General features: G+C 48.8%; 2 protein-coding genes across 4 annotated transcripts in view; both read right to left on the bottom strand.

Moving 5' to 3' along the window:
- LOC149436291 (galectin-1-like) overlaps positions 1–23746 on the bottom strand; it is a 391735-nt gene that overhangs the window by 72532 nt on the left and 295457 nt on the right. The window contains exons 2-4 of one of the 3 annotated variants that reach the window (XM_089661741.1): positions 23313–23392; positions 22010–22181; positions 20268–20626 (exon numbers count right to left, since the gene is read on the bottom strand). The exons of the other annotated variants lie outside the window; for them this stretch is intronic. Of the exons in view, the coding sequence (XP_089517867.1) occupies positions 20483–20626; positions 22010–22181; positions 23313–23392 (396 nt within the window). The 3' untranslated portion in view covers positions 20268–20482. Of the gene's footprint in view, positions 1–20267; positions 20627–22009; positions 22182–23312; positions 23393–23746 lie in introns of those variants that run through there. 3 annotated transcript variants of the gene reach the window in all.
- LOC149436303 (galectin-1-like) lies at positions 9975–14985 on the bottom strand. The gene is made up of 4 exons (XM_089661764.1): positions 14957–14985; positions 13013–13092; positions 11712–11883; positions 9975–10333 (listed from the first exon to the last, which is right to left on the bottom strand). Exons 1-4 carry the CDS (start codon positions 14966–14968, stop codon positions 10190–10192), a joined length of 408 nt encoding a protein of 135 aa, XP_089517890.1. The 5' UTR covers positions 14969–14985; the 3' UTR covers positions 9975–10189.

Here is a 23746-nt window from a genome sequence, read left to right as displayed (position 1 = left end):
TGTAGAGGACCCAGGACCTCCAATACATCACGAGACGCATGACATCCCAGGAATTGTCATTACTGATCCTAGTATGGGGGGGGACACGGCACAGCCAGGCGCCCCATAGTGGACGTTCTCTGCTAAAACTGGATTTCTTAACCTCTTCAGTTACAGAACTTTCCTCATAGCCGTCCTGCAGGAAGATGCATTCCACTACATGGGTAACTTGGGACATCTGTGCACCTGGCTATGGGTAGCGTGGAATGCCTGTGTACCTGGCTATGGGTAGCGTGGAATGCCTGTGTACCTGGCTATGGGTAGTGTGGAATGCCTCTGGACCTGGCTTTGGGTAGCCTGGCTATGGGTAGTTTGCTAGTTCTGAGCAGTCGGTGTGTGACTTAACGTTAGGTGTGTGAGAAATTATTCGCTGCTAATTGCCGATCTCATTTCTTGAGACTCTAAAATCCCGGGTCAGTACAAATAATCCTCAAATGGCCCCTTTTTGTGAAATCTGACATTCTGAGGCATTTAGGAAGAAGCTCGGGGAGTCTCATGTGGTGGGATACTTCTAATACTGCACTTACGTATAAACCATTCCTGTAACTATCAATGGGTTATTGTCAGGGCTCCGGGTATGACCAGAGGTGTGTGACTGACGCAGGGAAACGCAGACTTCAGATATGTTATAAACAATATAATTTATTAACACTAACAATACAAACATAAACGCAGTGCAATACTAAAACATAACACAGTGCAAACGAATCAAACCAACCACCCACAGATGACAGTACATACAATGCAAGCGTCGTCAGGCAGGCCGGGTCAATATCAATCGGGCAGGTAGGTACAGGGGGAGCAAGCGGAGAATGGTCGGGGTCACAAGCCAGGTTCAGCAGGTAGCGGGCAGAGTGGTACAGAGGGTCAGGCAGAGGGATGGTCAGGAACGAGCCGGGGTCAGAGCAGGAGAAGTCAGCAGAGGTCCAGATCAGGCAGGGTCAGCAACAAGGCTGGAACAGGAACAGGAACAGGATGCAGGATGCAGGAACAGGATACAGGGCCCAGGAAAAACACACACCAAGGCAGAGTCTGCAGGTCTGGCCATCCCTTAAATACACCAGTGTAAGCAGTTTCAGGTGTTTGGCTGGCTGCAAGGTTGAGTCTCTGATTGCTGGGAGCACCCGCTGGCCAGCCCTGGTACTGCAGCCCATAAGGCAGGTGAGTCCCACGATTGCTGGCCAGTCCATTCCTGACAGTACCCCCCCCTCAAGGAGCGGCCTCAGGACGCTCCAAACAGTCCTAGCTGGGCAAAACGTTCCACCGCCCGGGTCTGGTAACTGGCGGGATATCAAAGACTGGCACATCGGGCTGGACTCCGGGCAGAGGCACATCGGGCAGCGGCACACCGGGCAGCGGCACATCGGGCAGAGGCACTCCGGGCAGAGGCACATCGGGCTGGACTCCGGGCAGAGGCAAATCGGGCTAGACTCCGGGCAGAGGCACATCGGGCTGGACTCTGGGCAGAGGCACATCGGGCTGGACTCCGGGCAGAGGCACATCGGGCTGGACTCCGGGCAGAGGCACATCGGGCTGGACTCCGGGCAGAGGCACATCGGATCACCAGGCGAAGCAGCAGGCAGCGGGCCCCCAGGCGGGGCAGCGGGCGCCGGACCCCCAGGCGGAGCGTCAGGTCTCGGGCCCCCAGGCGGAGCGGCGGGCGCCGGACCCCCAGGCGGAGCGACAGGTCTCGGGCCCCCAGGCGGAGCAGCGGGCGCCGGACCCCCAGGCGGAGCGACAGGTCTCGGGCCTCCAGGCGGAGCGGTGGGCGCCGGACCCCCAGGTGGAGCGACAGGCACCGAGTCACCAGGCACGACAGTGGGCTCCGAGTCAACTGGCATGACCGCTGGCACTGGGTCAGACATTGGATCGTCTGGCTGGACAGCGGGCATCGGGTCACCAGGCATCAGGTCATTTGGCTCGACAGCGGGCACCGCGTCATCTGGCAAGGCAGTGGGCACCAAGTCACCAGGCATGACAGTGGGCTCTGAGTCAATTGGCACGACAGCGGGCACCGGGTCATCAGGTACCGGATTGTCTGGCTCGACAGCGGGCATCGGGTCACCAGGTATGACGGCGGGCACTGGGTCACCAGGCATCAGGTCATTTGGCTCGCCAGCGGGCACCGCGTCATCTGGCAAGGCAGTGGGCACCGAGTCACCAGGCACGACAGCGGGCTCTGAGTCAATTGGCACAACAGCGGGCACCGGATCAGGTACCGGATCAACAGCGGGCATCGAGTCAATTGGCCTAATAGGATCATCAGGCTGGATCAGTTCATCATGCTGGGTAGAGGCATCAGGCTGAGTAGAGGCATCAGGCTGAGTAGAGGCATCAGGCTGGGTACAGGCATCAGGCTGGGTACAGGCATCAGGCTGGGTACAGACCTCAGGCTGAAGTGCGGGTGCCGAGGCACCAGGCTGAACCACGGAAGGCAGGTTCTCAGACGGCAGGCTGACCGGTTTGGATACTGGCAGGATGGTATTGGTTGGAAAGAATTTTCGCTTTTTTCTGGTTTTAACTACTGGAGCACTGCAAGTAAACGCAGGTCTGCAAACGAATGGAGCAGCTGAGGACAGAGAAGAGCTGGAGGATGGAACAGGGGAGGGAACAGTTGCTACAGAGGACTTCTTTACAGGGTTAAAGGCAGGATAGGTGCAGCGAGTGGGAACAGGGGAATGACATGCGGTAGATAGCAGGGTATACTGGGCTGTAACTGGAGGTGCTGTTGGGAATGCAGGAATAGAGCTTTGAGGAAATTGATTAGAAGCGGGACTGGGTCTTTGTAGGCTGACTGAGGCTGGGTGCAACAAGTCTGACCATGTCTGCAGTATGGGTTGAACAAAGCTGAGCTTACACAAAGCCTGTCTGGTCAATGACTGTACTGCGTTTATACAATCTCTTAGTATCTGTGGTGAACATGTGGAATAACGCTCCAGAAAGTAATCCACATCATCCTCTAATAACCACACCAGGGACTCTACCTGGTCGGCACTAAATGGCGGCAAAAATTCATCCCTGCATTCGGGGGTACCAGATGAAACCAACTCCGCACAAACCTGAATCAATGGCTGCACCTCAGAGAATTCTGTGCCCTGATCTACTAGAACATGAGCGATCTGTATACATTCTAGCAGTTCATCCCGGGGATACTCCTTCAGAGTCTGATAAGCATACTCTCTGTCATCAAACACTAGCAGATATAAATACACAACCTCATCCAGATCCATCCTTCCCAGCAACAAGCCAAGATGGCTTCCCTGTGCAGCCACTTCTGGTCAGGATTGGCCTTGGTGTAATGTCAGGGCTCCCAGGTATGACCAGAGGTGTGTGACTGACGCAGGGAAACGCAGGCTTCAGATATGTTATAAACAATATAATTTATTGACACTAACAATACAAACATAAACGCAGTGCAATACTAAAACATAACACAGTGCAAACGAATCAAACCAAACCACCCACAGATAATACATACAATGCAAGCGTTGTCAGGCAGGCCGGGTCAATATCAATCGGGCAGGTAGGTACAGGGGAAGCAAGCGGAGAATGGTCGGGGTCACAAGCCAGGTTCAGCAGGTAGCGGGCAGAGTGGTACAGAGGGTCAGGCAGAGGGATGGTCAGGAACGAGCCGGGGTCAGAGCAGGAGAAGTCAGCAGAGGTCCAGATCAGGCAGGGTCAGCAACAAGACAGGAACAGGATGCAGGAACAGGATACAGGGCCCAGGAAAAACACACACCAAGGCAGAGTCTGCAGGTCTGGCCATCCCTTAAATACACCAGTATAAGCAGTTTCAGGTGTTTGGCTGGCTGCAAGGTTGAGTCTCTGATTGCTGGGAGCACCCGCTGGTCAGCCCTGGTACTGCAGCCCATAAGGCAGGTGAGTCCCACGATTGCTGGCCAGTCCATTCCTGACAGTACCCCCCCCTCAAGGAGCGGCCTCAGGACGCTCCAAACAGTCCTAGCTGGGCAAAACGTTCCACCGCCCGGGTCTGGTAACTGGCGGGATATCAAAGACTGGCACATCGGGCTGGACTCCGGGCAGAGGCACATCGGGCAGCGGCACACCGGGCAGCGGCACATCGGGCAGAGGCACTCCGGGCAGAGGCACATCGGGCTGGACTCCGGGCAGAGGCACATCGGGCTGGACTCCGGGCAGAGGCACATCGGGCTGGACTCCGGGCAGAGGCACATCGGGCTGGACTCCGGGCAGAGGCACATCGGGCTGGACTCCGGGCAGAGGCACATCGGGCTGGACTCCGGGCAGAGGCACATCGGGCTGGACTCTGGGCAGAGGCACATCGGATCACCAGGCGAAGCAGCAGGCAGCGGGCCCCCAGGCGGAGCAGAAGGCATCGGGCCCCCAGGCGGGGCGACAGGCATCGGGCCCTCAGGCGGAGCGGCGAGCGCCGGGCCCCCAGGAGGGGAGACAGGCATTGGGCCCCCAGGCGGGGCGACAGGCATCGGGCCCCCAGGCCGGGCGACAGGCATCGGGCCCCCAGGTGGGGCGGCGGGCGCCGGACCCCCAGGCGGAGCGTCAGGTCTCGGGCCCCCAGGCGGAGCGGCGGGCGCCGGACCCCCAGGCGGAGCAACAGGTCTCGGGCCCCCAGGCGGAGCGGCGGGCACCGGACCCCCAGGCGGAGCGACAGGTCTCGGGCCCCCAGGCGGAGCGGCGGGCGCCGGACCCCCAGGCGGAGCGACAGGTCTCGGGCCCACAGGCGGAGCGGCGGGCGCCGGACCCCCAGGCGGAGCGACAGGTCTCGGGCCCCCAGGCGGAGCGGTGGGCGTCGGACCCCCAGGTGGAGCGACAGGCACCGAGTCACCAGGCACGACAGTGGGCTCCGAGTCAACTGGCATGACCGCGGGCACTGGGTCAGACATTGGATCGTCTGGCTGGACAGCGGGCATCGGATCACCAGGCATCAGGTCATTTGGCTCGACAGCGGGCACTGCGTCATCTGGCAAGGCAGTGGGCACCAAGTCACCAGGCACGACAGTGAGCTCTGAGTCAATTGGCACGACAGCGGGCACCGGGTCATCAGGTACCGGATTGTCTGGCTCGACAGCGGGCATCGGGTCACCAGGTATGACGGCGGGCACTGGGTCACCAGGCATCAGGTCATTTGGCTCACCAGCGGGCACTGTATCATCTGGCAAGGCAGTGGGCACCGAGTCACCAGGCACGACAGCGGGCTCTGAGTCAATTGGCACGACAGCGGGCACCGGATCAGGTACCGGATCGTCTGGATCAACAGCGGGCATCGAGTCAATTGGCCTAATAGGATCATCAGGCTGGATCAGTTCATCATGCTGGGTAGAGGCATCAGGCTTAGTGGAGGCATCAGGCTGAGTAGAGGCATCAGGCTGAGTAGAGGCATCAGGCTGAGTAGAGGCATCAGGCTGAGTAGAGGCTTCAGGCTGAGTAGTGGCATCAGGCTGAGTAGAGGCTTCAGGCTGAGTAGAGGCATCAGGCTGGGTACAGGCATCAGGCTGGGTACAGGCATCAGGCTGAGTAGAGGCATCAGGCTGAGTAGAGGCATCAGGCTGGGTACAGGCATCAGGCTGAGTAGAGGCATCAGGCTGAGTAGAGGCATCAGGCTGGGTACAGACCTCAGGCTGAAGTGCGGGTGCCGAGGCACCAGGCTGAAGCACGGAAGGCAGGTTCTCAGACGGCAGGCTGACTGGTTTGGATACTGGCAGGATGGTATTGGTTGGAAAGAATTTTCGTTTTTTTCTGGTTTTAACTACTGGAGCACTGCAAGTAAACGCAGGTCTGCAAACGAATGGAGCAGCTGAGGACAGAGAAGAGCTGGAGGATGGAACAGGAGAGGGAACAGTTGCTACAGAGGGCTTCTTTACAGTGTTAAAGGCAGGATAGGTGCAGTGAGTGGGAACAGGGGACTGACATGCGGTAGATAGCAGGGTATACTGGGCTGTAACTGGAGGTGCTGTTGGGAATGCAGGAATAGAGCTTTGAGGAAATAGATTAGAAGCAGGACGGGGTTTTTGTAAGCTGACTGAGGCTGGGTGCAACAAATCTGTCCATGTCTGCAGTATGGGTTGAACAAAGCTCAGCTTACACAAAGCCTGTCTGACCAATGACTGCACTGCATTTATACAATCTCTTAGTATCTGTGGTGAACATGCAGAATAACGGTCCAGAAAGTAATCCACATCATCCTCTAATAACCATACCAGGGACTCTACCTGGTCGGCACTAAATGGCGGCAAAAATTCATCCCTGCATTCGGGGGTACCAGATGAAACCAACTCCGCACAAACCTGAATCAATGGCTGTACCTCAGAGAATTCTGTGCCCTGATCTACTAGAACATGAGCGAGCCGTATACATTCTAGCAGTTCATCCCGGGGATACTCCTTCAGAGTCTGATAAGCATACTCTCTGTCATCAAACACTAGCAGATATAAATACACAATCTCATCCAGATCCATCCTTCCCAGCAACAAGCCAAGATGGCTTCCCTGTGCAGCCACTTCTGGTCAGGATTGGCCTTGGTGTAATGTCAGGGCTCACGGGTATGACCAGAGGTGTGTGACTGACGCAGGGAAACGCAGACTTCAGATATGTTATAAACAATATAATTTATTAACACTAACAATACAAACATAAACGCAGTGCAATACTAAAACATAACACAGTGCAAACGAATCAAACCAAACCACCCACAGATGACAGTACATACAATGCAAGCGTCGTCAGGCAGGCCGGGTCAATAACAATCGGGCAGGTAGGTACAGGGGGAGCAAGCGGAGATGGGTCGGGGTCACAAGCCAGGTTCAGCAGGTAGCGGGCAGAGTGGTACAGAGGGTCAGGCAGAGGGATAGTCAGGAACGAGCCGGGGTCAGAGCAGGGGAAGTCAGCAGAGGTCCAGATCAGGCAGGGTCAGCAACAAGACAGAGACAGGAACAGGAACCGGATGCAGGATGCAGGAACAGGATACAGGGCCCAGGAAAAACACACACCAAGGCAGAGTCTGCAGGTCTGGCCATCCCTTAAATACACCAGTATAAGCAGTTTCAGGTGTTTGGCTGGCTGCAAGGTTGAGTCTCTGATTGCTGGGAGCACCCGCTGGCCAGCCCTGGTACTGCAGCCCATAAGGCAGGTGAGTCCCACCATTACTTGCAAGTCCATTCCTGACAGTTATTTTCTCCTGTTTTGCTGTGTAATTCTGTAATAATTTTATGTTCTGCATTGATCCTTGTCTGCTGTCACAGGGGATGAGGTCCTTCTATTGGCCTAGCCATTGGATGGACATTCGGGGGACAGGGTACTTGTGTGGGGTGAGGGGCTTCTCCTCCTCCCCTCCATCCTTGCACTCTGCTAATGGGACCGGCCATTGGAATGCATTGCGCTACTCATCCGGCCGCTGCTGTTATGGCGGTCCGTTGTTGAAGGGTGCATGCGGATTAGCATGGCACCCACAGCTGGTGTGACGTAATGCGCCGACCCAACATCATGATGTTGGGTGGGACGTCCAGCCCGCTGGGGTCATATAGGGGAGAGGTGGTGGCGGGGCTAGATGTGAATACCGGGCTGCTATTTGTGGGACCATTGACCGTGTTATGGGCCACGAGGTGCTGGGTTTATCCGCTTCTAGTTGAGCGGTTTTACCAATATCTATATTGACCATTTGTTGATTTGGAGCTTGGCGGCAGTTCTTAGGGGGGTAAGCGAATGTGAGGGACATCCTCTTTTTTTGTGTGTTATTTAGGGGAGGAATAATGCCATGTACCCCATACTCAATATACACGTCTCTAGGAGGGTGTCTCTGGTGAAGAGTTTATTCTCGGTTTGTTTGGAAGAATTCTCTGAAGTACAACACTTTTTCCCCGTTAGAAATATTGGAATCTAGGTCATACTATGTAATATATGAATACTAGGGAATATAATGGGCTCTGGTTTTGAGGTATTTTACTATAAAGATGACATCGCCTCCTTCTCTTCATATTGCAGCTTACAGTTGATGATTAGCGGTGGTCTTCATCCCCTCTTCTCCAGGTTTCCTCCTCCTTCCCCCTATGGGGTGGAGGTGGATTTATGGGTCTGTGATGGGACATCTGTTCCTGGCAGCAGATATCGGTGTATATTATCTCTTTGAACCAAAAGCAATCCTGTTATTTAAGTGAACATCGTGGTAAGAGTCAACAAAATATTCCTGAAATGTGTATTAATGGGTGTCATATCTTCCTGTATATATTTGTTACTGTGACGTTATGTCCATGTCTTTGTAGACGATCCCCACAAAGCCTTTGAAGAAGCAGATGTAGACTGGGAAACGTGTTGGCATTACTAGCAGGATATGGAATCGTCCAATCTTATCGTGTGATTTGTTGGTTGTTTTAATATATCTGCTTACCAATTGGTGAAATAGATGGACCACCATTATAATGGACTATAATAAATGTAATTTTATAGTCATTATTTGTTCTTTAGCCCAGCGCCTCAAAAGTCCTTTATTTTTGGATTTAGTGTAGTTGTATACTCAAAAATTTAATTTTTTTACCATCCTATCACCAGTGAAGTAAAGCATCCTTATAACAGATGTGGTGCTGATCAGGGATGGTAACAAGATTTTAAAATGCATTTTTAGAAAGATAATTTCATCATCATGATAACACTGTACTACAAGGCGGTGATCAGGGATTTCTCACCTTTATACCAAAGATCTCTGTAATAGCAAAGTTTAAAGGTCATGAAGTGGTTAACCATTTATGACAACTGATCACTAGTGATTTGATATAAAATTACATGGTACCATGATTGGCCCAGGTACCCTGTGATAGCTGTGGGCCAATCACAGAGCAATAACTGGGCTCCAAATTCCAGTGTCTGGGGACAGCATGGCACCCCTCCCTTAGCCCAAGCTGCCAAAGTAAGGATCATGCTTTGTCTGCAGGTGCCAACCTTCTGCAGTATATACACTGGCTGGTTTGCAACTGCTACTTCTACCACTACCTTTACTATACTGCTGTGACTACTACCACACCCAATGCTACAACTACTACTCCTAATATTACCCCATTACCATCTTGCAATAACTAGTACTACTCTGATCACTACCAATGCTATTACTACCACCACACTACTGCTAGAACTGCTCTTACACCTCCTCCACCCACAACTTATCTGAAGGCCTCCATACCCCCAGCTACAAATATTAAATGCTCTTACCATTACTCTATGCTGCCGCCACTTTACTCCCCATGCTATGTAGTTACTACCCCTAGTCTACTACCCGTACACTGAGACTAAAGCTGCGCCAGCATCTCCTTCCCCCGCTGGAGAAGTACTACATTCACTGCCACAGCTACTACCTGTACTGGGCCACTGACTTCAGCATGTGATTGTTAGGCTGCCTTCACAAATATCTGCAGCAAAAATGCACATGTGGCTTTACTGCTTTCATTTTATGTAGAACTGAATGCAGCAAGCCAGAACCTCAAACAATCAGACCCACAACACGAGGGTGAAGAGTTCCATAGGAATACATAGTAACCTGTTTTCCACACCATTCAGTCTGGAGCCTGAAAGTTTTGTGCTTTTTTTTTTAAAGACATTAAAAGATCAGAATGTTTATTGGAAATCAAGTAATCAGACTACACAGGCAGAAGAATGAAGCATTAGTCACCATGTGTACCTTCTAAGGATGCATTCACACTTAAGCATTTTGTAGCTTGAAGCTCTGAAAACACAAAATAAAATTTGTTCTCTATGGTGCCTCTGTGTGTAAAACAGACACCAAAGAAAGATTTTTCTTCACCTCAAGTTTGAACTTTTTGGAACTTGAAGCTACAAGCGGCTCAAGTGTGAATGCAGCCTAGAAGTAATGCAACAAACCTCCAGCAGGAGGGCGCTATAGACTACAGCAATGAATACAGTCAGTTTAGTGCTCAATAATAAGATTGATCAGACAATAGAGCTCATTGGATTTTATTTGAAATGTGGATGAAATTCATTTCTAGCAAGTGATCTGAGCAAAGCACAATGTATGGCTACATGAGCAGCAAGGAGGCAGATTGGAAGGAGAAGGGTACAAGACAGGATAACATTTCTCTCCATCCATTATGGCCATTTCACAAGAGCCGGGATATGGACACGTGGGAGAGGTGGCTCCTCTATTGCAGATTCTTCATTTCAGTGTGACGGACTTGAGCCGGAGGTGTTCCACCTGCAAGCAAGAGATCTCCTCTATGGGAAAGCGGACTGGAAATGTGAAAGGATTTCCTGTAGGCAATTGTATGGTGATCTTGTCTTGCTCAAACAAGAAGGAAACCTGTAAGAAAAGATGGCAGTGTCAGCTGTAGATACAAAAGACTGACCTTTATAGTCCAGCAAGCTATCACCAAAATCTTTCCATAAGGAGATATGTGCATGAAGCTCATCTTCTGTATTCTTCTTGTGTTACAGAAAATTGCTAATGGAAAGGAGTAATGGAAGGATGAGCTTCTGCACTGCAATGTTTTAGTAACAGTCTGAGGACGGTCTGTCATCTAGACCAATGACTGGAGCCCTCAGATCAATGGCTTTTGGCCAGTTTGGAGTCTGGGTCTGCCAGCTATTCTCACCCAGGGTTCCTTCAGAGGTTTCTAGGGGGACCTAGAGTTGGCCAATTAGGCTCCTATTTGATGGTACCTGCCTATTTTTGGACCCCAACCAGGGGCAGACTGACAACTCATGGGGCCCTGGGGCAATAGGGGGATCATGGAGCCCCTGTATCCTTGCCCACAATAAAAGCCTATGAAAGGTACCAGGGGCATCTCATGGGGCCCACAACTGACCCCAGGCAGTGCCCAAGTTCCCAAATGGTCAGTCTGCCCCTGCCCCCAACACAACTTTGTGAAGCCAGCTTCAGGACACATCCTTTTCACTGCCTGCAAGAGTGGCATTTTGACCACCACTGGAAGTTGGGTACAGACTGAAATTGGTTTAAGCAATGCTTTCCCAGAGATCAAAAAAACTTCAATGGTTCCACTGGGGCCAATGGTGGAGGGGCTGCTGTATGCCATGCAAGCTATATAACATCTACACTACATGCCATGTATTAGAACCATGAACGTGCTCTGAGGCTCTGTTCCATAGGATTCCCTGTCAAATTTTAATCTCCCCCTTCCAGGGGCCCCAATACACATTTGTCCTAGCCATGGCTCAAGTGAGCCCTTGGACAAGGGTCTCATCTACTATGACTGGCTTAGTGTAAAACACACGATCTTAAGTTACAGGCCAGCCCCCCCCCCCCCCCCCTCCCACTACTCCCCAGATTGAGCCTTTACAGAGTCGTTGTCAGGGATTTACTTATCCCCATTCCCTTGTTTTCCTAAAATATTCATCCAATATGCATAACATCAATAACATACACGAAATAGAAAGATATTGGCTTGCAAAATGTTACATGAAAACATTTTCCAAGCCAATATCTGACAACCATTAATGTTACCAACAGTAACCATTTTCTAGGTGGTACATCAATGGCAGCATGATGGAATCCATTGCATCTTCCCATGTGGAAGGGTCTCGTCCTTCATTGAATGAGCTGAAGGAGTGACCTATTATAGCAATTACTGCATCTTTTAGAGACTGATGTGTCCAATATGAACAGTAATGCCACTTTGCCCCATCCACCATTTTTCCTGCCCTTCCCATTGTAGACATACTGTGGTGTCTGATCCTTGTGCGAAGGGGAAGAAGCTTTCCCTCTGCTCTTCTCCCCAGACATCGTCCACCTTTGAGTTCAAGATCACCGTGAGCTGGTCTCCAACATTGTTAAAGCGAGGACAAAAGTGTAGCACAAGATTCTTCTCATCTGTTCCCAAGTTTATGACAAACCTAGAAAGACAGAAAAAGCACAAATTCTGCTCAGTTCTTGTCAGATCTAGTACTCGAGTCATTCACCTGTGGTACCCATGTGAATCAGAGGTACTTCTGCCACCCAAGTCACAAAATATCACAATGTTTTTGGAGACTAAAACTGACAGTTTGCATAAAAACATGGGGCCCTGGTAATCCTCTATACCAAGAGTACATAAAGTGAACGTGTAGCCTAGATATGGACAGACGGTTGTCTACATAAAAAAAAAAAAAAAGTGTAGTAACTATGCACTGAGAAAATCCCAAAATCCCTCACTGACATTTGAAGTTGCAGCCACTGTGGAGCAATTTCTCCTGAAAGTTGACGAGAAATAGTGAAGTCATTCAAGTCTGGGAGGATGTCACCAGCACAGCAAGCATCACCAATGTGGGTCCAAACATTTTAATGGATTACATAGTTACAGCAAGGCAACATTTTGAAGACTTGCAGGATCCCCTCATCAGGCATGTGTTCAGTTCCAGCCAACGGTCACTACAGCACCCACTTATACACAGCCATTTTTAAAGCAGGAAAGTGTGCGTTGGGATGGGAGTGCAGAGAGGTTGAGATCAGACTTGAATGACCGTGTTCAATCCAAATAGACAGGGAGAAGGGTGATCTGAGCTGATGGGTCACTGTTGTGGGAGGGAGAAGGGTGAACGGGGCTAAGGTGTCACTGCTAGGAGGGGGAGCTGAGAAGTCACTACTACTTTGTGCCCTTTCACTCCCTCTTGCCATTGGACCTCTAACTAGGTAAGCAGTAGTGATGAAGCTCTTTAATGTAGATGGAGGATAAATTCCTCCACAGTGCCTGCAGCTATACAGTTTGGTGAGGTCCAGGAGGAGAGAGATCAATGTCAGCTGGCATTTCAAATGGTGAAATTGTGTCAATGAAACAAACATTTGAGCTAAATTTGCTGTGAGCAACACAATCTGATGTCAGGCATTTGAGGGACCACACATGCCGAATTCCCAGCGTGTAGGGGTCAGTAGGATGTACTATACACGGAACAATTTCCTGCTTCTGCAAGGTAAACTTCAGGCAAATTATACAGAGAGCAGACATCTATTGTATAATAAGTAGCTGAGGATGGAACCGTGACTTACACTTCACAGTCCTCCGGAATGAAGCCCTTCACCTCCACGGAGTGACCAAGTTTGAGGCCGATGTTGTAAAAGGTAAAAGTCTGTATGGGAGAAAAGAGAATTACTACACCCTGTATAATGGGGGGGGGGGGGGGATTATTACACCATTTATAGACAGAAGAGACATCTGATGGTTGCACTCAGAACAAGTTTGGGATTTCTGTGGGTGGCAGCACTTTGTGGGAGAGTGGAGGAGCTCAGACATCCCCAGCAGATCACAAATGTCTAATAACACATCAATGACATGACAATATATGCATTTTCTCTAACATTCATGTCATGTATGCCGGCTGCCCAGACCTTTATAAGGTATAGTCCCATCTACAGACAGCCGGATGGTGCCAAGGCCTGCCCAGCATTCATGTTTAGTAATTATGTACTTGGTGGGTACAGTATGAGTTGAGTTTCGGTCAACAAGTTAGTCATCATGTGTGCACATGGGCGGACTGACCATTTGGAAAATCAGGCACTGCCCAAGGGCCTGGAGTCAGTAGGGGGCCCCATGAGATGCCCCTGGTACCTTTTTCACAGTTTTTTTTTTTAGTTTGGGCAAGGACACAGGGGCCCCATGATCCCCTATTGCCCAGGGCCCTATGAGTTGTCAGTCCGCCCCTGTGTGCGCGCATCAAATATCTGAACTGTCTGGCGTATCCACCCTACCCCCATCCCACCCCCAGCTTCCATCCTGCATGGAAAGAGTTAATATGGCACAAATGGATTAACCCAGAGCGGATGGACATGTCACATCTCAGAACCGGACCATTTATAAGACTGCACAGCAAATGGTTAATATAATCACACCAGGGGAAGGCATGGAAATAATGAGCCACTATGGGCAAGTGTGGAGGAGAAGAGGGTCTGAGCCATTCCAGTATATGCCCAATACTAAGAACACCCAGGAAGGCAGACATAGCTCTGTGCCAGGACACCAATACACATACATCCCACCCTAAAGAAATAGATGGACAAGAACTAAAATACTGACCCACACCCACCAACTGCTCACATCAAGTCACCCTATCAGCATGATCCATATTTCTCAATAGTACACAAACAATAACCAGAAGTAGACCCATAACTTCCTATACCCAACAACAACCCATGTCCACCCCAAGGAAACTTATACCAACCACTACACCCACCACTGCCTACAGAAGCCATTTGCTCAGCTCTTGCAGCTTCCACCAGTGCTCATACATATACCTCCACCACCAACATCAAACCAGCCCGACACCAACTTGTGTCCACACCAAGCAAACCAATACTCACCATTACCCACTACACCAGCAATGGGCAAACTACAGCCCGCATACGGCATGGCGGACCTTTTAATCCGGCCCGCGGAGCTAGGCTCCCGCTAGGCTCCTCTCACAGTCCGCCCTGTTTCCTATGAGGATCTGTCCCCCCTCGATGTATCTGCGCATGTGCCGGAGATCGCCGATCGGCTGCTAATGCCTGAAACTGGCACATGCGCAGATACGTCGAGGGGGACAGATCCTCATAGGACAGATTTTCATGCTACACCGAACGGCGCGGGAACAAGAGGAACGCGCGGAGCAAAGGTAAGTGAATTGACACAGGGGGGACTTGGGGATTTAATATGGGGGGATGATTTGCTATATGGGGGGATGAATTGCTATATGGGGGGATGAATTGCTATATGGGGGGATGAATTGCTATATGGGGGGATGAATTGCTATAATTACTATGGGGGAATATTACTATACTTACTATGGGGGACACATACACATCATTCATCTACTCTTGGTCCGGCCCCCGGGTCCAATATATGAACCCATTGCGGCCCTCAAGTCAAAAAGTTTGCCCACCCCTGCACTACACCCACCATCCCCCACAGAAGCCATTTGCTCAGCTCTTGCAGCTTCCACCAGTGCTCATACTCACATTATCTGCCATCCTGCTTCCTTATCAGAGACACTTGTGATCAGCTGCTCTTCTACTTCTTCTTATATAGGAGGTCTGCTGAGGGTGGAGCCAGTCAGGAGGGAGGGATCACTCCGCCCACTGCTCCCTGGACTGACAATTGTTCAAGAAACGCTCATTACAGAGAATGAATGAAATGTGGATCCGCTGTGACTGAGCATGGGTCGTCCATCATCACTCTGCTGGGATGTCACCACTCACCACAAACAGCAAGGGGGCAAAAGAGGACTATCCTCAAAGTCATTTCTACACCACAAAGGGGGAGATTTCCTAACACTGGAGAGTACAAAATCTGCTGCAGCTGTGCATGGGAGCCAATCAGCTTCTACCTTCAGCTGGATCAATGAAGCTTTGACAGGGAAACCTGGAAGCTGATTGGTTTCTATGCAGAGCTGCACCAGATTCTGGACTCTCCAGGTTTAGGAATTCAACCGCAAAGTAACAATTTACATTACTTGATACACATTACATCATATGACATCATATGAGACCCCCAACATCACATGTGATGCATGACATCATATGAGACCCCTGACATCACATGAGATGCATGACGTCATATGAGACCCCTGACATCACATGAGATGCATGACGTCATATGAGACCCCCGACATCACATGAGATGCATGACGTCATATGAGACCCCTGACATCACATGAGATGCATGACGTCATATGAGACCCCCGACATCACATGAGATGCATGACATCATATGAGACCTCTGACATCACATGAGATGCGTGACAGCATATGAGACCTCTGACATAACATGAGATGCATGACATCATATGAGACCCCTGACATCACATGAGATGCATGACATCATATTAGACCTCTGACATCACATGAGATGCATGACATAATATGAGACCTCTGACATCACATGAGGTGTATGACATAATATGAGACATACAAAATATAATAACAAAGATAAGTGACAGGTGAAAAAAGTCCAAGTGGTCCATCAAGTCTGTTTCCTTTTTTAATTACTTTGTTATTTATTTATTTACTTATTTATTATATTGGTGTGTTGTCTGAGTCTAGATCCATGTTTGCCCCAAGCATGTCTGAAGCCACTTACTGCTGACTGACTCACTACCTCTGCTGGAGGTCTATTCCAACCATCAACTACCCTTTCAGGAAAATATGACTTTCTAAGATGAGTTGGGAACTTTCCTCCAGTCAGTTGGAGGTCATGTCCCGTGTTCTTCATCTTGGCTTCATACTGAACATCCTGCCCTCCAGAACCTTATTCCCCCTCTTGATGTACTGAAAGGTTTTGGTCATGTCCATCCTTTCCCTTCTTTCCTCCAGACTGTACATATGACGTTCCTGCAGTCTCTCCTGATATGTTTGATCCCTCAGACCTTTCACCATTTGTGTTCCCCGTCTCTGGACTCGTTCTATCTCATCAATATCTTTATGGAAGTGAGATCTCCAGAACTGGACACAGTATTCTAAATGAGGTCCAACTAAAGATCCATGTAGAGGACCCAGGACCTCCAATACATCACATGAGATGCATGACATCCCAGGAATTGTCATTACTGATCCTAGTATGGGGGGACACGGCACAGCCAGGCGCCCCATAGTGGACGTTCTCTGCTAAAACTGGATTTCTTAACCTCTTCAGTACCAGAACTTTCCTCATAGCTGTCCTGCAGGAAGATGCATTCCACTACATGGGTAACTTGGGACATCTGTGCACCTGGCTATGGGTAGCGTGGAATGCCTTTGCACCTGGCTATGGGTAGCGTGGAATGCCTGTGCACCTGGCTATGGGTAGCGTGGAATGCCTGTGCACCTGGCTATGGGTAGCGTGGAATGCCTGTGTACCTGGCTATGGGTAGCGTGGAATGCCTGTGCACCTGGCTATGGGTAGCGTGGAATGCCTTTGCACCTGGCTATGGGTAGTGTAGAATGCCTGTGCACCTGGCTATGGGTAGCGTGGAATGCCTGTGTACCTGGCTATGGGTAGTGTGGAATGCCTGTGTACCTGGCTATGGGTAGTGTGGAATGCCTGTGTACCTGGCTATGGGTAGTGTAGAATGCCTGTGCACCTGGCTATGGGTAGCGTGGAATGCCTGTGCACCTGGCTATGGGTAGTGTGGAATGCCTGTGTACCTGGCTATGGGTAGCATGGAATGCCTCTAGACCTGGCTATGGGTAGTGTGGAATGCCTGTGCACCTGACTATGGGTAGTATGGAATGCCTGTGTACCTGGCTATGGGTAGTATGCTAGTTCTGAGCAGTCGGTGTGTGACTTAATGTTAGGTGTGTGACAAATTTTTCGCTGCTGATTGCCGATCTCATTTCTTGAGGCTCTAATATCTCAGGACAGTACAAATAATCCTCAAATGGCCCCTTTTTGTGAAATCTGACATTCTGAGGCATTTAGTAAGAAGCTCGGGGGGTCTCATGTGGTGGGATACTTCTAATACTGCACTTACGTATAAACCATTCCTGTAACTATCAATGGCTTCTTTTCTCCTGTTTTGCTGTGTAATTCTGTAATCATTTTATGTTCTGCATTGATCCTTGTCTGCTGTCACAGGGGATGAGGTCCTTCTATTGGCCTAGCAATTGGACGGACATTCGGGGGACAGGGTACTTGTGTGGGGTGAGGGGCTTCTCCTCCTCCCCTCCATCCTTGCACTCTGCTAATGGGACCGGCCTTTGGAATGCATTGCGCTCCTCATCCGGCCGCTGCTGTTATGGCGGTCCGTTGTTGAAGGGTGCATGCGGATTAGCATGGCACCCACAGCTGGTGTGACGTAATGCGCCGACCCGAAATCATGACGTTGGGTGGGACGTCCAGCCCGCTGGGGTCATATAGAGGAGAGGTGGGGGCGGGGCTAGATTTGAATACCGGGCTGCTATTTTTGGGACCATTGACCGTGTTATGGGCCACGAGGTGCTGGGTTTATCCGCTTCTAGTTTTTGCCAATATCTATATTGACCATTTGTTGATTTGGAGCTTGGCGGCAGATCTTAGGGGGGTAAGTGAATGTGAGGGACATCCTCTTTTTGTGTGTTATTTGGGGGAGGAATAATGCCATGTACCCCATACTCAATATACACGTCTCTAGGAGGGTGTCTCTGGTGAAGAGTTTATTCTCGGTTTGTTTGGAAGAATTCTCTGAAGTACAACACTTTCGCCGTTAGAAATATTGGAATCTAGGTCATACTATGTTATATATGAATACTAGGGAATATAATGGGCTCTGGTTTTGAGGTATTTTACTATAAAGATGACATCGCCTCCTTCTCTTCATATTGCAGCTTACAGTTGATGATTAGCGGTGGTCTTCATCCGCTTCTCTAGTTTTCCTCCTTCCCCCTATGGGGTGGGGGTGGATTTATGGGCCTGTGATGGGACATCTGTTCCTGGCAGCAGATATCGGTGTATATTATCTCTTTGAACCAAAAGCAATCCTGTTATTTAAGTGAACATCGTGGTAAGAGTCAACAAAATATTCCTGAAATGTGTATTAATGGGTGTCATATCTTCCTGTATATATTTGTTACTGTGACGTTATGTCCATGTCTTTGTAGACGATCCCCACAAAGCCTTTGAAGAAGCAGATGTAGACTGGGAAACGTGTTGGCATTACTAGCGGGATATGGAATCGTCCAATCTTATCGTGTGATTTGTTGGTTGTTTTAATATATCTGCTTACCAATTGGTGAAATAGATGGACCACCATTATAATGGACTATAATAAATGTAATTTTATAGTCATGATTTGTTCTTTAGCCCAGCGCCTCAAAAGTCCCCTATTTTTGGATTTAGTGTAGTTGTATACTCGAAAATTGAATTTTTTTCCCATCCTATCACCAGTGAAGTTAAGCATCCTTATAATAGATGTGGTGCTGATCAGGGATGGTGACAAGATTTTAAAATTCATTTTTAGAAAGATAATTTAATCACCATGATAACACTGTACTACAAGGCGGTGATCAGGGATTTTTCTCACCTTTATACCAAAGATCACTGTAATAGCAAAGTTTAAAGGTCATGAAGTGGTTAACCATTTATGACAACTGATCACTAGTGATTTGATACAAAATTACATGGTACCATGATTGGCCCAGGTACCCTGTGATAGCTGTGGGCCAATCACAGCTGTTCTGAATGAAATCACAGAGCAATAACTGGGCTCCAAGTACCAGGATCCAGATTCCAGTCTCTGGGGACAGCATGGCACCCCTCCCTTAGCCCAAGCTGCCAAAGTAAGGTTCATGCTTTGGCTGCAGGTGCCAACCTTCTGCAGTATATACACACTGGCTGGTTTGCAACTGCTACTTCTACCTTTACTATACTGCTGTGACTACTACCACACCCATTGCTACAACTATTACTCCTAATATTACCCCATTACCATCTTGCAATAACTAGTACTACTCTGATCACTACCAATGCCATTACTACCACCACACTACTGCTAGAACTGCTCCTACCCCTCCTCCACCCCCAACTTATCTGAAGGCCTCCATACCCCCAGCTACAAATATTAAATGCCCTTACCATTACTCTATGCTGCCACCACTTTACTCCCCATGCTATGTAGTTACTACCCCTAGTCTACTACCCGTACACTGAGACTAAAGCTGCGCCAGCATCTCCTTCCCCCGCTGGAGAAGTACTACATTCACTGCCACAACTACTACCTGTACTGGGCCACTGACTTCAGCATGTGATTGTTAGGCTGCCTTCACAAATATCTGCAGCAAAAATGCACATGTGGCTTTACTGCTTTCATTTTATGTAGAACTGAATGCAGCAAGCCAGAACCTCAAACAATCAGACCCACAACACGAGGGTGAAGAGTTCCATAGGAATACATAGTAACCCGTTTCTCACACCTTTCACGCTGGAGCCTGAAAGTTGTTTTTTTTTTTTAAAGACATTAAATGATCAAAATGTTTATTGGAAATCAAGTAATCAGACTACACAGGCAGAAGAATGAAGCATTAGTAACCATGTGTACCTTCTAAGGATGCATTCACACTTAACAATTTTTATTTTGTGTTTTCAGAGCTTCAAGCTACAAAATGCTTCTCTATGGTGCCTCTGTGTGTAAAACAGACACCAAAGAAGGATTTTTCTTCACCTCAAGTTTGAGCTTTTTGGAACTTGAAGCTACAAGCAGCTCAAGTGTGAATGCAGCCTAGAAGTAATGCAACCAACCTCCAGCAGGAGGGCGCTATAGACTACAGCAATGAATACAGAGTCAGTTTAGTGCTCAATAATAAGATTGATCAGACACAATAGAGCTCATTGGATTTTATTTGAAATGTGGATGAAATTCATTTCTAGCAAGTGATCTGAGCAAAGCACAATGTATGGCTACATGAGCAGCAAGGAGGCAGATTGGAAGGAGAAGGGTACAAGACAGGATAACATTTCTCTCCATCCATTATGGCCATTTCACAAGAGCTGGGATATGGACACGTGGGAGAGGTGGCTCCTCTATTGCAGATTCTTCATTTCAGTGTGACGGACTTGAGCCGGAGGTATTCCACCTGCAAGCAAGAGATCTCATCTATGGGAAAGCGGACTGGAAATGTGAAAGGATTTCCTGTAGGCAATTGTATGGTGATCTTGTCTTGCTCAAACAAGAAGGAAACCTGTAAGAAAAGATGGCAGTGTCAGCTGTAGATACAAAAGACTGACCTTTATAGTCCAGCAAGCTAACACTATCAAAATATTCAAACTAAAATCTTTCCATAAGGAGATATGTGCATGAAGCTCATCTTCTGTATTCTTGTGTTACAGAAAATTGCTAATGGAAAGGAATAATGGAAGGATGAGCTTCTGCGCTGCAATGTTTTAGTAACAGTCTGAGGACGGTCTGTCATCTAGACCAATGACTGGAGCCCTCAGATCAATAGCTTTTGGCCAGTTTGGAGTCTGGGTCTGTCAGCTATTCTCACCCAGGGTTCCTTCAGAGGTTTCTAGGGGGACCTAGAGTTGGCCAATTAGGCTCCCATTTGATGGTACCTGCCTATTTTTGGACCCCAACCAGGGGCAGACCGGCAACTCATGGGAGCCTGGGGCAATAGGGGGATCATGGAGCCCCTGTATCCTTGCCCACACTAAAAGCCTATGAAAAGGTACCAGGGGCATCTCATGGGGCCCACAACTGACCCCAGGCAGTGCCCAAGTTCCCAAATGGTCAGTCTGCCCCTGCCCCCAACACAACTTTGTGAAGCCAGCTTCAGGACACATCCTTTTCACTGCCTGCAAGAGTGGCATTTTGACCACCACTGGAAATTGGGTACACACTGAAATTGGTTTAAGCAAGGCTTTCCCAGAGATCAAAACACTTCAATGGTTCCACTGGGGCCAATAGTGGAGAGGCTGCTGTATGCCACACAAGCTATATAACATCTACACTACATGCCATGTATTAGAACCATGAACGTGCTCTGAGGCTCTGTTCCATAGGATTCCCTGTCAAATTTTAATCTCCCCTTCCAGGGGCCCCAATACACATTTGTCCTAGCCATGGCTCAAGTGAGCCCTTGGACAAGGGTCTCATCTACTATGACTGGCTTAGGGTAAAACACACGATCTTAAGTTACAGGCCAGCCCCCCGCCTCCCACTACTCCCCAGATTGAGCCTTTACAGAGTCGTTGTCAGGGATTTACTTATCCCCATTCCCTTGTTTTCCTAAAATAATCATCTAATATGCATAACATCAACAACATACACAAAATAGAAAGATATTGGCTTGCAAAATGTTTCATGAAAACATTTTGCAAGCCAATATCTGACAACCATTAATGTTACCAACAGTAACCATTTTCTAGGTGGTACATCAATGGCAGCATGATGGAATCCATTGCATCTTCCCATGTGGAAGGGTCTCATCCTCCATTGAATGAGCTGAAGGAGTGACCTATTATAGCAATTACTGCATCTTTTAGAGACTGATGTCTCCAATATGAACAGTGATGCCACTTTGCCCCATCCACCATTTTTCCTGCCCTTCCCATTGTAGACATACTGTGGTGTCCGATCCTTGCGCGAAGGGGAAGAAGCTTTCCCTCTGCTCTTCTCCCCAGACATCGTCCACCTTTGAGTTCAAGATCACCGTGAGCTGGTCTCCAACATTGTTAAAGCGAGGACAAAAGTGTAGCACAAGATTCTTCTCATCTGTTCCCAAGTTTATGACAAACCTAGAAAGACAGAAAAAGCACAAATTCTGCTCAGTTCTTGTCAGATCTAGTACTCGAGTCATTCACCTGTGGTACCCATGTGAATCAGAGGTACTTCTGCCACCCAAGTCACAAAATATCACAATGTTTTTGGAGACTAAAACTGACAGTTTGCATAAAAACATGGGGCCCTGGTAATCCTCTATACCAAGAGTACATAAAGTGAACTTGTAGCCTAGATATGGACAGACAGTTGTCTACAGACAAAAAATAAAAAAAGTAGTAACTATGCGCTGAGAAAATCCCCAAATCCCTCACTGACATTTGTAGTTGCAGCCACTGTGGAGCAATTTCTCCTTAAAGTTGACGAGAAATAGTGAAGTCATTCAAGTCTGGGAGGATGTCACCAGCACAGCAAGCATCACCAATGTGGGTCCAAACATTTTAATGAATGATTACATAGTTACAGCAAGGCAACATTTTGAAGACTTGCAGGACCCCCTCATCAGGCATGTGTTCAGTTCCAGCCGACGGTCACTGCAGCACCCACTTATACACAGCCATTTTTAAAGCAGGAAAGTGTGCGTTGGGATGGGAGTGCAGAGAGGTTGAGATCAGACTTGAATGACCGTGTTCAATCCAAATAGACAGGGAGAAGGGTGATCTGAGCTGATGGGTCACTGTTGTGGGAGGGAGAAGGGTGAACGGGGCTAAGGTGTCACTGCTAGGAGGGGGAGCTGAGAAGTCACTACTACTTTGTGCCCTTTCACTCCCTCTTACCATTGGACCTCTAACTAGGTAAGCAGTAGTGATGAAGCTCTTTAATGTAGATGGAGGATAAATTCCTCCACAGTGCCTGCAGCTAAACAGTTTGGTGAGGTCCAGGAGGAGAGAGATCAATGTCAGCTGGCATTTCATATGGTGAACTTGTGTCAATGAAACAAACATTTGAGCTAAATTTGCTGTGAGCAACACAATCTGATGTCAGGCATTTGAGGGACCACGCATGCCGAATTCCCAGCGTGTAGGGGTCAGTAGGATGTACTGTACATGGAACACTTTCCTGCTTCTGCAAGGTAAACTTCTGGCAGATTATACAGAGAGCAGACATCTATTGTATAATAAGTAGCTGAGGATGGAACCGTGACTTACACTTCACAGCCCTCCGGAATGAAGCCCTTCACCTCCACCGAGTGACCAAGTTTGAGGCCGATGTTGTAAAAGGTAAAAGTCTGTATGGGAGAAAAGAGAATTACTACACCCAGTATAATGGGGGGGGGGGGATTATTACACCATTTATAGACAGAAGAGACATCTGATGGTTGCACTCAGAACAAGTTTGGGATTTCTGTGGGTGGCAGCACTTTGTGGGAGAGTGGAGGAGCTCAGACATCCCCAGCAGATCACAAATGTCTAATAACACATCAATGACATGACAATATATACATTTTCTCTAACATTCATGTCATGTATGCCGGCTGCCCAGACCTTTCTAAGGTATAGTCCCATCTACAGACAGCCGGATGGTGCCAAGGCCTGCCCAGCATTCATGTTTAGTAATTATGTACTTGGTGGGTACAGTATGA

Source organism: Staurois parvus, unplaced genomic scaffold (assembly GCF_062004578.1).
Source record: "Staurois parvus isolate SC_StPar_1 unplaced genomic scaffold, SC_StPar_1.0 ptg001381l, whole genome shotgun sequence".
NCBI lineage: Eukaryota > Metazoa > Chordata > Amphibia > Anura > Ranidae > Staurois > Staurois parvus.
Note: the sequence above shows the minus strand (reverse complement) of the source record. Positions and strands in the feature narration are given on the sequence as shown.

What these genes read in the sequence shown, in the direction of transcription:
- LOC149436303 (XM_089661764.1), bottom strand. An exon ending in ATTCCGGAGGACTGTGAAGT is followed by an intron (nt 11,884 to 13,012) that starts GTAAGTCACGGT and finishes CTGTCTTTCTAG; the next exon opens with GTTTGTCATAAACTTGGGAA. An exon ending in CACAAGGATCAGACACCACA is followed by an intron (nt 10,334 to 11,711) that starts GTATGTCTACAA and finishes CTTTTCTTACAG; the next exon opens with GTTTCCTTCTTGTTTGAGCA.